This window comes from Cnephaeus nilssonii, assembly GCF_951640355.1.
Source record: "Cnephaeus nilssonii genome assembly, chromosome: 13".
Taxonomy (NCBI): Eukaryota; Metazoa; Chordata; class Mammalia; order Chiroptera; family Vespertilionidae; genus Cnephaeus; species Cnephaeus nilssonii.
In genome coordinates this window covers 67,469,375-67,481,966 of record NC_137084.1, presented here as the reverse complement: position 1 = coordinate 67,481,966, position 12,592 = coordinate 67,469,375, and the positions used below count along the sequence as shown (strand labels likewise).

Sequence of the window (12,592 nt, the reverse complement as noted above, 5' to 3'; positions counted from 1 at the left end):
AAGAGTGGATAGTGGGCCTACTAGAAATACCTATATCACACCTTGTAGGCAATTATTTACCTCTATCTGCTTTCAAAGGTGGAAGTTGGTATACTCATTAGAATTCTAGAGGTGAGGATGTCTTCTTCTCTCTATTGGCCCCAGAGTTTCTTATTGTCATTTCTTCCACTCAAACGCTCCCCACTCTGTCTGCTTTTGGACTGGGGTCATTACCATGAATTTGGAACAATGGTTTGAGGAGAAAACAAGGGAACAAGATGACCAAGTGGAGAAAGTTTCAAGGATTCAGTCCTTGATCTTCAATTTTGGAAGCTGCTATAAAGGTACAGTGAGCACTGCAGAGCTCAGGAAAGTTTATAAATTGAAATTTTAAAAGATTATTGTGATTTTTTTCCTTTCCTCAGACCAAAAAGTGACCATGAGTATTCATTCATTCATTCATTTATAAAACAAACCCCATTGTGACTTTTTTACCATTTAGTTTTCAAGAAGCTTACAATTTAGTGAATAGAATGAATTTACTAGATCTCTGGTTTTCTTTCTTTTTTCTTCTGAGAATCATGTGTTATGTGTCTCAGAGTACGTGACAGCGATGATATTCACAGGTGCAACAACTCTTGTTGAGTACCTGGGGTTATTCACTGGGCCCCATACATTAACTGTAACTCTACCATTTTCTTTTTCACATGGAAAGTATGGATACAACAGCAAGAGCAAGAGAGAGACAGTGAAAGAGAGAGGTCACTAAGGGAATAACCTTGAATCTAATCAAAATGTGAAGGTCATTCACATACTTTTGTTAGTGACGAAAAGTGGCACCAGATGTTAACCTTGGTTCAGCAACCTCAGTTCTCTAGTTCTTGCTAAGAAATAACTCAGAGAACGTTTATTTAGAAAGTCACAGTGGTAGAAGTGAGCTGTAGAAGAAATGGACTCAGGAAACAAGTTACAGGAAAAGAAGGGCCCTTCAGATCTTAGGGAAAAGAGAGAGAGAGCGCCCTGGGAAAAGAAAGGGGTGGGAAGGTCAGGGTGTGTTCCATAGAGAGAGCCTTACTCTGGGTCCTCCATCCTAATGGCTTTTATCTGGAGGCCTGAGGGGAGAATCCCAATGGGACATTCATCAGCTTTCCTGGTGTGCCCCCTCAGAGTATCCACTGAATGGTCGGCACCAGGAAGCCATTGGTCAATACAGCTGGTCCTAATTCCATGGTATCACATCCATCTGATTTTGCTGCTTCTCTGGGCCTGGAGCTGAAACACAACTGAAGCCTAGACATCTTCTTCCAGGGGTTAATGCTCAAGGGTGTGGGAGTGCAAGAGTTTATTGTTTTGTCCCATTGCTAGGCAACTGGGGCTCTCCATCCTGGTGACCCTCTGCTCCTGGCCCATCCTTCCTGCTCTGCTCCTGCCTATCTAACTCCCTAACTCCCGACTACACTTTCCTGGCTTGATAAGTATTAGTAATAAATTATTTACTGTGAACTTCACAAATGACTTTCAAATACCAGGTAGATCACCACTAAAAATACTGCTCTGCATGGGTAAGGGCAGAATTGAATACTTTCTCTGACTGGAATGTTCTTGGCACGTTTTATAATTTTGTTTTCTATTTCATCCCGGGCCCCACAATTCATTATTTACTCAACAAATCCAGTGGTTTTCCAACTTTAGCATCCATCAGAATTACCTGGAAGACTTGTCAAAACATAGACTGCTGGGCCCAGTTCCCAGAGTTTCTGATTCAGTAAGTCTGGGTGTGGGCTGGGAATTTGCATTTTCCACAGGTTCCCAGAAAATAGTGATGCTGCTGGTCCAGAAACCACATTTTGAGAATCTTTGACAAAGTCATTCGTTCAAAAAACATTTATTAAAAACCTACCTGGTGCCTGGTGCCAAAGTGAAAAAGAGAAACTGGACATCTTATCTAATAAAAGAGTAATATGCAAATTGACCATCACTACAACACACAAGATGGCTGCCCCCATGTGGTCAAAGATCCTGCCCCCATGTGGACATAAGATGGCCACTACAAGATGGCTAGCAGGGGACGGCAGTTGGGAGGGACCAGGCCTGCAAGGGAGGGAAGTTGGGGGTGATCAAGCCTGCAGGGGAGGTCAGTTAGGGGTGACCAGGCTGGCAGAGGAGGGAAGTTGGGGGTGACCAGGCCTTCAGGGAAGGGCAGTTGGGGGGGACCCAGGCCTGCAGGGGAGAGCAGTTGGGGCGGGACCAGGCCTGTAGGGGAGGGCAGTTAGGGGCAAACAGGCTGGCAGGGGAGCAGTTAGGCATCAATCAGGCTGGCAAGGGAGTGGTTAGGGGGTGATCAGGCTGGCAGGCAGAGTGGTTAGGGGCAATCAGGAAGGCAGGCAGGCAAGCAGTTGGGAGCCAGCAGTCCTGGATTTTGAGAAGGATGTCCGACTGCCCGTTTAGGCCCGATCCTACTGGACCCTCGAGGGGTCCCATATTGGAGAGGGTGCAGGCTGGGCTGAAGGACACCCCCCACCCCCCATACACAAATTTTGTGCACCGGGCCTCTAGTATTTTATAAGAGCTAATGTCTACTGAGCACTCTGCTATGGACTTTGTTATGACCTGATTTACTCCTTTAGGACAATTCTACAAAGTAGGTATTGTTTCTCTATTTGACAGAGGAGAGTACCACAACTGTAACCTGCTCAAAGTCATATGGACAGGTTTCTGAACTAGGATTTGAACACCTGTCTACTGGATGCCAAGTGGTGCCAGCAGGCACCATGCAATATGCTATGCTACCCCTGTAACACTGAAGAGCTCACATACAGTATTATAGTCAGTGTTTGGCAGATTTCTTTTTAAAAAATGATGTTCAGGGAGGTTAAATTACTTATCCAAAGTTATTTAGCTACGAAGTATCTTAAAATGTAATGTCAGTTTGTCTGATGCCAATGTGCTTTTCCCACCATAAACACCATTTCTCCTTGACTTATCTCTAGGTCAAGATCAATCTTAATCAGAGCCAGAAAAAAAAAAAATATATGAGCCCCAGTTAACTAGAGCGAGCAGAGACTGGATAGTCCAGTCTAATGTCTTAGTTAACTAAGACATCTCTCTTGTGTTAACTTTCTATCTAATAGTTATCAGTTCACTTTCCACCCTAAATCAGCACAGTTTAAAGTAACGTTTCCCTCATGATTCAGGACCATCAAACCCCACAACCATCATTAAGAACATTTGTTACTGAGAAATATCAAAGTGGGTGCAGAAGACACAGACGATTGGATTGAATGTGTAGGGAGCCCAGAATTCCTGCGGACAAATTAAACTATAATCTAATCACTTACCTTCCCTGGAATCAAAATGGATAAAGGCCCCCAAACTCAGACCAATCAAATGATTCAGTTTAGTTGGGTTCTAGTTAATCAAGTTTATCCCAATTTGTGTAAGGAGCTGATAGAATTCAGTAAAAGTGACCGCTTATCTCCTTTTGTGACTTGGTAAATCGCAAAGAATGAAGCTTTCCCTGACTCCTGTGTACTGCTGTGTTACCCAGTCATCAGGGAGAGAAATGAGCTGTATAATTACCTTTTGAGACATGAATCATCCTTGCTCTGAGGGTCCAGACCTGTTTGACTCTATAAAAGCAGCTCAAGGTCGAAGTGCAAATGTGCACTGTCTGCCGTCCCCGAGGCTGATATAATTACCAAGCTACCCTGAGGAGATGAAGGTGCTCCCTGCATCTGGCCTCGCTCTCCTTCTCATCACGGCTTTGAACTTTTCCTCTGCAGCCCCCTCCCTATTTGCAGCCACCCCCAGGACCTCACGGAACAACTATCACCTCGCACAGGTTTGTGAATCTTTGCAGAATTCCTTCTTCCTTTTCCTACCCCAGGAGACTAACAGAGTATAGCGAGAAAATGAGGGGGAAATCTGTTATTGTTTTAAAATCTATAATAATAAAAGTATAGTATGCTAATTAGACCAGACGGCCAAACAGTGGAATGACCATCCAGACGACCTTCCAGACAAAGCTGGGGCTGCGAGGGCCAAGCCCCTTGCACGAATTTCGTGCATCAGGCCTCTAGTCTTCTTATAAGTCCATTGAAGTCCACTAGATTCTATCTGCTGTGAAACTACGACTGATGGCTGGTGCACGTTAGGTGTGCGTTTGTATGACTAAGTAAATAAGTGAATAATTATGTACCTAGTTATCTTGCTTCTTACAGAATTTGAGGTGGTTTACAAAAATACATGCCATACAAAAAGACCAAAGAAGTATTTGAGAAATAGTGTATGAGGAAAATAAAGGAAAAATTGAGGTGTACAGTTGGCATACAGTAACTAGGCTTCCTGGCAGTCCGCTTGTACTCAGGGAAAACTTGGTCAAAATCTAAAGTGAACCAAGTTTTTCCTGGGTATCTACCTGCTTCTCATTTGACAATCTTTCCTCTCTAAAGCATATATTCCCCATTTGCTTACATTTTCTGTATTTCCCACTTCAAAATCTCCCTCAAATGACTGTTGGGAGGGATCTGATACAAATAATTCCTATTGGAATTTTTGCAGACTACTGTGACTCAATGTGATTCCATGTACAGGGGTGGACAAAAGTAGGCTTACAGCTGTTTGTATAGAAAAAGACATCCAGGTAGGATTATTACAATAGCTTTATTAACTCAAAAGAATGTCACAAGGCAACTGTAGACCTACTTTCACCCACCCCTGTGTCTAAGTGTTTTTGTTTTTGTTGTTGTTGTTTTGCATTTAATAGGAAGGTGGCAATCTTTTTTTTCTTTTTTTAAAAAATATATTTTATTGATTTTTTACAGAGAGGAAGGGAGAGGGACATAGAATTAGAAACATCGATGAGAGAGAAACATCGATCAGCTGCCTCTTGCACACTCCCCACTGGTGATGTGCCCGCAACCAAGGTACATGCCCTTGACCAGAATCGAACCTGGGACCCTTCAGTCCGCAGGCCGACGCTCTATCCACTGAGCCAAACTGGTCAGGGCGAAGGTGGCGATCTTTAACCTAAAAAAACAAGTTTCATAGGCCGGAACTCGAACAGTAATGACAGGTGTGTGGATGAGATGTTTTTGCACCAGGGCCTCTCTTTTAAGAGTCTAAGTGACAGCACATCTGTGATTGCCAAGCCTGCCCCCGGGTACTCTCCTGCCTGCTAGGCTGCACCTGTGCACCGCCTGCGGAGCTGCCCTGCAGCGCTGGTTTTCACCTGCCTGCACATCAGCTTGTTCCTACTGACTGTTTACACCACTCACCCATTCTGACTGGTCAGGCCCCCTGCCAACCAGTCATTAAACATTTTGCATATCAATCGGCCCCGCCCACAAATAATACAGTGAATGGCAAGTACAGGCCTGTTGAGTGAAACTTCCTTTGTCTTGAGTCCACTTTTGGAGTCATTCCATTCAAAATAACAATATCTCAAATTCCGGCGTCTATTTTAAATTGTCTTTCATCGGTGCCACCTAGCTTTGGGTCCCTTCTCCCCAAATGTGGTTTTGCCTCGCCCAGCCTCATGCCGCTCTGATTCGGAAACAGCGGAGACTTCGTGACCCCAGAAGGAGGAGCACACTGCGGCCCGACGGAGCTGAGGTGGATGGAGACCGTGATGCTAGGCAGGTTCAGTCAAACTGTGGTCGTCAGGTATACCGGCCTTACCTGTCGTCTATTACTCTTTTGTTCCACAATGGAGTGCGGCAAACCCAAAAATATTAACTTTCAGCCCTTTACAGAAAAAAAAAAAATTAGTTGACCTAAAAATTAGCAGTTTGCACCGGAAGAAGACTAGAACATTTGGGAAAAGCCATGCTTGCAGGAGCATTTGGAAAAATTAGGTGGCCTGGCAATATTGGGGATTTTTAGTGATCCCTTACTTCTTTTTCTCCAAAATAAGCCAGGCTCAGTCAGTTTTCCTAATGACATACTCTCAGAAAGACCTTCGATCACGGACCAAGAAAACTTGTCAACACCTTGCCACCTGGCAAACAACACCTTCTCCTGCCTGCAAAACCCCTCATCATCAGCTCTGAGCAAAAACAGGTATCACTCTTTCATACTTAGAATAATCTGGGCAAACCTCTAACGTGGTCCCAGTGACTAAAACAAAAATTAATGTCCCACCTTCTGGTTTACAGAATCACGTAAAAACTTTGACAGCCTTAAAATACAAAAAATAAAATAGCATGAAAATAGGCAGTTTAAGTTCATTCATTCGACCATGATTTATTGACTGCTTACTGTATGCTATGTGCCAGGGTCAGTTCTAAGTTTTGGATAAACATCAATGAACAAAACAAGTAATGTCCCTGACTACGTGTGACTCAAAGTGATTGGAAAAAAATTAACCAGGTTGACAGAGAGTGACTGGGGTGCATTTTCACCTGGGTAATCCAGGAAGGCTTCCCTGAGGAAGTGGCATTTGAGATGACCCTGAACTATATGAAAGAGCCAATCTCATGAAGATCTGGAGGCAGAGCAATCCAGGCAGAGGAAATAGCAAGTGCAGCAGCTTGCGGGGTGAAGGGTCATCAGGCTAGTGTGGCAAGAGCTGAGAGACCACAGGGAGAAGTCATTGGCTGAGTCGCAGAGATAGGCAAGGCCAGTGGATCACCTGGGGCCTGCGAGCCCGCGTCAGGATAAACAGCTTCCACACTGTTCTCTTCCTTCTATTTGATCACTCACTGAGAGAGAACAAGTGGTTTCTTATGCCTAGAAACACAGACAGGCAACATTTCTAAATACCATACGCTGCTTCTCAAACCCACAAACACAGAAATCCACAGTTGAAAAGATGAACAGGATTTTAGTTGATGTATTTAATGTCCACTTATACCCTTTAAATTCTGATTTGCTGATGAACAGAAAGGCTTCAAAACTGATGGATGATGAAATGCTTACTTCGTCTTACTCCAGGGTTTTATTCTTTTTGTTTGCTTTTTAAAAATTAGTGATAACAATACAACATTTAAAGCAGGTTGTTAAATTGTCCTTAAACATAATATAAATTTTTATTATCACATTATTATGGACTCATCATTAAAGAAAATAAAAAGTAAAAACCTCCCAAATATAAATTATTAAATTTAGGTGTCTTTACTACCATTTTACTCTCTGTGCATGGATATATGTTTAATTGTTATTATATTTGGTTCTTACCTTTCTCAGTAATTATTATGTCACAAGAAAATATTTATTTTTATACTATTTTCATGAACACTATTTTGAAGAGTTACACATATTCCAGAATACAGGAGTGAGCAAAAGTAGGTTTACAGTTGTAAGTACACAAAACACAGAGTTAATAAAGCTATTGTAATAATCATAATGCATGTCTTTTTCCATATGAACAACTGAGAACCTACTTTTGTGCACTCCTATATAAGTGAGTTTTAATTTAATAATTTCTTTTGTTGGACACATAAATTATTTCCATATGAATAATGTTTCTATGAACATCTTTGTATATCAGCCTAATCTAAAGGATTACTTTTTCAGGATAGATTTCCAGAAGTGGAATTCATGAGTAAAATATTATATATAGCCCTAGTCGGTTTGGCTCAGTGGTAGAGCATCGGCCTGTGGACTGAGGGGTCCCAGGTTCCATTCTGGTCAAGGGCATGTACCTTCGTTGTGGGCACATCACTGATAGGGGGTGTGCAGGAGGCAGCTGATCGATGTTTCTCTCTCATCAATGTTTCTAACTCTCTATCCTTCTCCCTTCCTCTCTGTAAAAAAAATCAATAAAATATATATTTTTTTAAAATAGTATATATATACTAGAGGCCTGATACACAAAATTCGTGCAAGGGGCTTGGCCCTCAGGGCCCCACAGCCCCATCCCCTACCCACTGGTCATTCTGGAAGGTCGTTCTAGAAGGTCATTCTGCTGTCCGGTCTAATTAGCATATTAGCTCATTATTATATAGGATATATACATTTTTAAATATTTTGATATATTTAAAAGCATTTTTCAGCCCTGGCCGAAATGACTCTGTGATTAGAGCATCAGAGGGTCTCAGGCTCGATTCACAGTCAAGGGCACGTTTTTGGGTTGTGGGTTCAATCCTGGACCCAGGTCAGGGCACATCCAGAAGGCAACCAATCGATGTGTCTCTATCACATTGATGTTTCTATTTCTCTCTCTCTCTCCTCTCTTCCACTTTCTCTAGAAATCAATGGGAAAAGTATCCTCCCACCTCAGGTGAGGATTAAAAAAAAATTATCTTTTTAAAAAGCACTTTTCACAATGAGGATCTCATTGGATCCTCACACTGCTGTGGTCAGTAGGACAGATACCAACCCTATCTTATAGATGAGAAAGCTGAAATCAAAAGAATTTAAAGGAATTTCCAAAAACCTAGGGGAAATTCTATTAGGATTCATCCCACAGCATCAAAAGTTCTCACAACTCCCTTTCTGTGACTTAGCCAAAGTGGAAAGAAATGTTGAAGAAACTGTATCATGAACTTCACCTTATGTTGAAGCATACCTAACTCTGAGTTTTAAACTTTTAATTCTCAGGAAGGACACTAGGACTCCACTGTTTTTAATCTCTCAAAGTTGAAAGAGAAGTGGAGAGGGGACCACCTGAACCAATAAACCCTGTGATTTAACAGTGGGGGATGGGAAGGGAGGCGGGTGAATGGGACAGTTCTGACAGGAACACAATTCTAAGTGCACATCTATTTGCCTTATTGAACATTTTGACCCTGAAAAGTATGCTAAAACCTTATCAATAATTTTGGCAAGAAAGTTCCCTGAATGATTTAGGTTCTCAGAACATCGGATAATTCTTCAAAGAAGAACAGTACATAGCCATGCAAGCCTACCTCGAGAAACAAGGAAAATCCCAAATAAACAATCTAACTTTACATTTAAAGGAATTAGAAAAAGAAGAATAAACAAAACTTCAAGTAAATAAGATGGAACTAATTAAAGTCAGAGCAGAAATAGAAATTTTAAGAAGAAACAATAGAAAAGATAAATGAAACCAAAAGCTGGTTCTTTAAAGATAAACAAAATTGGCAAACCCTCAGCCAAACTTATCAAAACAAACAAAAAAAAGAGCCCAAATAAATAAAATCATAAATGAACGAGAAGCCACAACAGACACCACAGAAACACAAGGAATCATTAAAGAATACTACAAACAATTATATGTCAACAAATTCGACAATCCAAAAATATGGGAAAATTTCTAGAAGCATACAACCTTCCAAGACTGAACCAGGAAAACACAAAATATCTAAACAGACTGATACTAGCAATGAAATTGAAGCAGTAATCAAACTCGCAGCAAACCAAAGTCCAGGACCAGATGGCTTCAAAGGTGAATTCTACCAAACATATAAAGAAGAATTCATACCTATCTTTCTTAAACTATTTCAAAACATAGAAGAGGAAAGAACATTTCCAACTCATTCTACGAAGCCAGCATTACCCTGGAGGTATTACCCAAGGTCTAGTGTTATTCACATGAATATATAATACTATATCTAACAAATCCCCTATTGTTAAACATTAAGATTGCTGCCAATGTTTTATTATTTACATATAGAAATATGTATATATAACATGTAAATAAAAATATACATAATTTATGTAGAATATAAATAAGTGTATAGTTCATGGAATATATAAATAAATACTATTTATAGACAATAAAATACCTTATATACAATGTATAAATATAAAATTTTATATGTAATTAAAATGTATATATAAATCTTTAGCTGTTCCTTGTTTATTTTCCTGAAATAAGTTGGATCAACAACAGGTTCTGATTCTGCATTTGTGTGACTCTGCCTCACTCACTTCATCTAAGCTGTCATAGAAAAGCATTTTGAATGATGTATGAGAGGTTTAAGCCTTATGTGCAAATGAAAGCTTTATAATGTACTAGAGGCCCAGTGCACGAAATTCCTGCACTGGGTGGGGGCAGGGGGGTCCCTCAGCCCGGCCTGTGCCCTCTTGCAGTCCAGGACCCCTCGGGGGATGTCCGCCTGCCAGCTTAGGCTCGATCCCCCCTAAGCCAGCAGTCAGACATCCCTCTCACAGTCCAGGGCTCTCGCAGTCTGGGACCCCTCGCTCCTTACCACCCACCTGCAGCGGAGGTGGAAGAGGCTCCCGCCACTGCCACTGTGCTCACCAGCCGTGAGCCGGGCTTCTGGCTGAGTGGCACTCCCGCTGTGGGAGCACACTGACCACCAGGGGGCAGCTCCTGCATTGAGCGTCTGCCCCCTGGTGGTCAGTGTGCTGTCATAGGGACGGGTCTTTCTGCCGCCGGTAGTTCCACAGTTCGGTTGATTTGCATATTAGGGTTTTATTATATAGGATGATTACTTTTACTTGTCTCAAGGGACAAAGAGCCTGTCCCAGGAAACCAGCCCCACAGAAACAAGTTCAGCCCCACACACTGAACACACCTGAACTGATTAAAAGCCTCAGCAAGGAAACAGATTGAACCTCTATCTTTGCATAAGGTGAGAGGCTGGAGCACAAAGCCTCTGAGAGTTAAAAAACACTGGTGTCTGAGGAAAATATGATACCAATAACTGCTCGCCAGAGGACTAGGAGAGTTTATTTCACAAATTGGGTCCAGATGTCAAGGGCTAATAAATGATTCATGGGTGGAAAATGTTCTTTTTCCTTCCATTATTTTTTTCTCTTACAATACCTATTCATTGTAGGGAAACTATAAAATGCAGGTGAGCAAAAATAATAATAAGTAAATAAATAAACTAGCTAGCTAACATGCCCACTACCAAAATATAATTGTTGTTAGTAATTTGGCACACTGTATATCTTTCTAAGCTTTACCTATGCAAATATATCTAAATTTTTTCAAAAATGGCAGTATACTCTGCACACTATTTTTCATATATCCAGAAAATATTACCTGAGCATGAGTGTACTCCCCAAGACTGTGCTGTCGGTGTGTCAGCCTGCCTCTCCCTTTCAGGCATATCTTGACAAGTACTACACAAAGAAAGGAGGCCACCAGGTTGGTGAGATGGTTGTGCGAGGAAGCAACTCCATAGTAAAGAAGATTAAGGAGCTACAAGCATTCTTTGGCCTTCAAGTCACGGGGAAGTTAGACCGGACCACAATGGACGTGATCAAGAGGCCTCGCTGCGGAGTCCCTGACGTGGCAAACTACCGCCTCTTCCCAGGTGAACCCAAATGGAAAAAAAATACCTTGACCTACAGGTAATGAGATCTGAGTCTTTCCAAATTCAGACAGAAACACCTCTCTCACTTTCCTTCTTTTCTTTAAAAAAAAAATCTTCCTTCTGTTCTGTATAAATATCATGACTCATCACAACCACAGGAAAGAATGTCTAGGTCCAATCTTTAGGCAATGACAATGGAGAATTCACTAGAAAATAAGATTTCAGGATGACTGTAATTGCTGGCCATCTTAGGTATTACAATTTTACCAGTTAGAGACAACACATTTATCTTAAAAAAAAAAATAATAATCTAGTCTAGGGTTAACAACCTGACAGTATCTACCCGTGTTCTTAAAACAACCTGTTCAATCAGAAGGATATGATAAAACTCACCTATCGATAAATTAATTGTTTTCATGGATTGAAAAAGTCATTTATTGATGACTCATTAAGTACCTACCATAGGCATTCAATTTTGGAAATAATTTGTCCTTTGTGGGCCCTTAGCCCCAGGTTCCCCCTGCCCCCACTCTATTACCCGCCCCCGCTCTCTCTCTACCTCCATACTCACTGTCACCCTCTAGCCTCCTCCTGCCCGGAGCAAGGATTCTGTGTAGTCGGAGGGGACATGCCCAACCAGAACCTACATCCTCCCTGTGCCCTAGGTCATCACATAGAATTCCATCCCAGCAGCCTGGTCCCACTTCTGGGGTCAGCACAGGCTTCCCTCGCAGGTCCGCTGGAGGGACCACGCGTGGTGCCCACCCCTCCGCCTGAGGGTGGGGTGGGAAGTAGGCAGTCTGCCAGGGGACCTAGGGACCTCGTGCGTGCCAGACAGAGGCGGCATGGAAAATGGGCAGCTCCCGTCTCTATTGTTGCCAAAGCCCTCTCAATGTAGAGGTTTTCCAGGTAGAAAAGCAGACCAAGCAAATAGCCGCAGGGAAGGGAATGGACCGGCCTGGTGTTGGAGCGGCAGGGCAGTGGGCAGGGCCTGCGGAGGAGTAGAGGCGCAGGAAGAGCAATGGGGGGAAGCGAGGATGGAGCCGCCGAGGGCACTAGAACAGGAGGCTAAGCAGTTTGGACTTTAATCCAGGACACAGGAGAGCCGGACCAGGGTCGGGATCAGATTTCCCTACCTGGAGGAGCACATCTGGTCGATTTCTGGGCCTGGAGAAAGGCTGGGCTGTTAAAACAGTGGCGGCGGGGGTGCGCGGGAGCTGGCTACCAACAGCTCACCACAGCCAATCCTGGCATTTTCTGCAATGTTGCAGCCCGTTGTTAAGTTTCCAAGAATTTTGTGAGCTGGTTGCTAAACAGAGCCATTATTAAAAAAACTAAGTTATATAATCTTACAATTAAATAAATTACATTAAAAACAGAGGTAAAAACAAAACATTGTTTTTTTTTAATTATTATACTAC

General features: G+C 42.4%; 2 protein-coding genes across 5 annotated transcripts in view; one reads left to right on the top strand and one right to left on the bottom strand.

The window, feature by feature from the left end:
- The window catches only part of LOC307109816 (uncharacterized protein), a 112,820-nt gene that overhangs the window by 43,027 nt on the left and 57,201 nt on the right, over positions 1 to 12,592 (bottom strand). The window contains exon 3 of one of the 3 annotated variants that reach the window (XM_079788747.1): positions 12,308 to 12,480. The exons of the other annotated variants lie outside the window; for them this stretch is intronic. Coding sequence (XP_079644873.1) covers positions 12,308 to 12,321 — 14 coding nt within the window. The 5' untranslated portion in view covers positions 12,322 to 12,480. The remainder of the gene's footprint in view (positions 1 to 12,307; positions 12,481 to 12,592) is intronic. 3 annotated transcript variants of the gene reach the window in all.
- Positions 1,002 to 12,592, top strand: part of MMP20 (matrix metallopeptidase 20) — a 208,031-nt gene continuing 196,440 nt past the window's right edge. The window contains exons 1-3 of one of the 2 annotated variants that reach the window (XM_079788748.1): positions 1,002 to 2,113; positions 2,211 to 3,820; positions 10,961 to 11,208. In XM_079788748.1, the coding sequence (XP_079644874.1) occupies positions 3,695 to 3,820; positions 10,961 to 11,208 (374 nt within the window). In that variant the 5' untranslated portion in view covers positions 1,002 to 2,113; positions 2,211 to 3,694. The remainder of the gene's footprint in view (positions 2,114 to 2,210; positions 3,821 to 10,960; positions 11,209 to 12,592) is intronic. The other variant, XR_013814415.1, reaches the window with a different exon arrangement.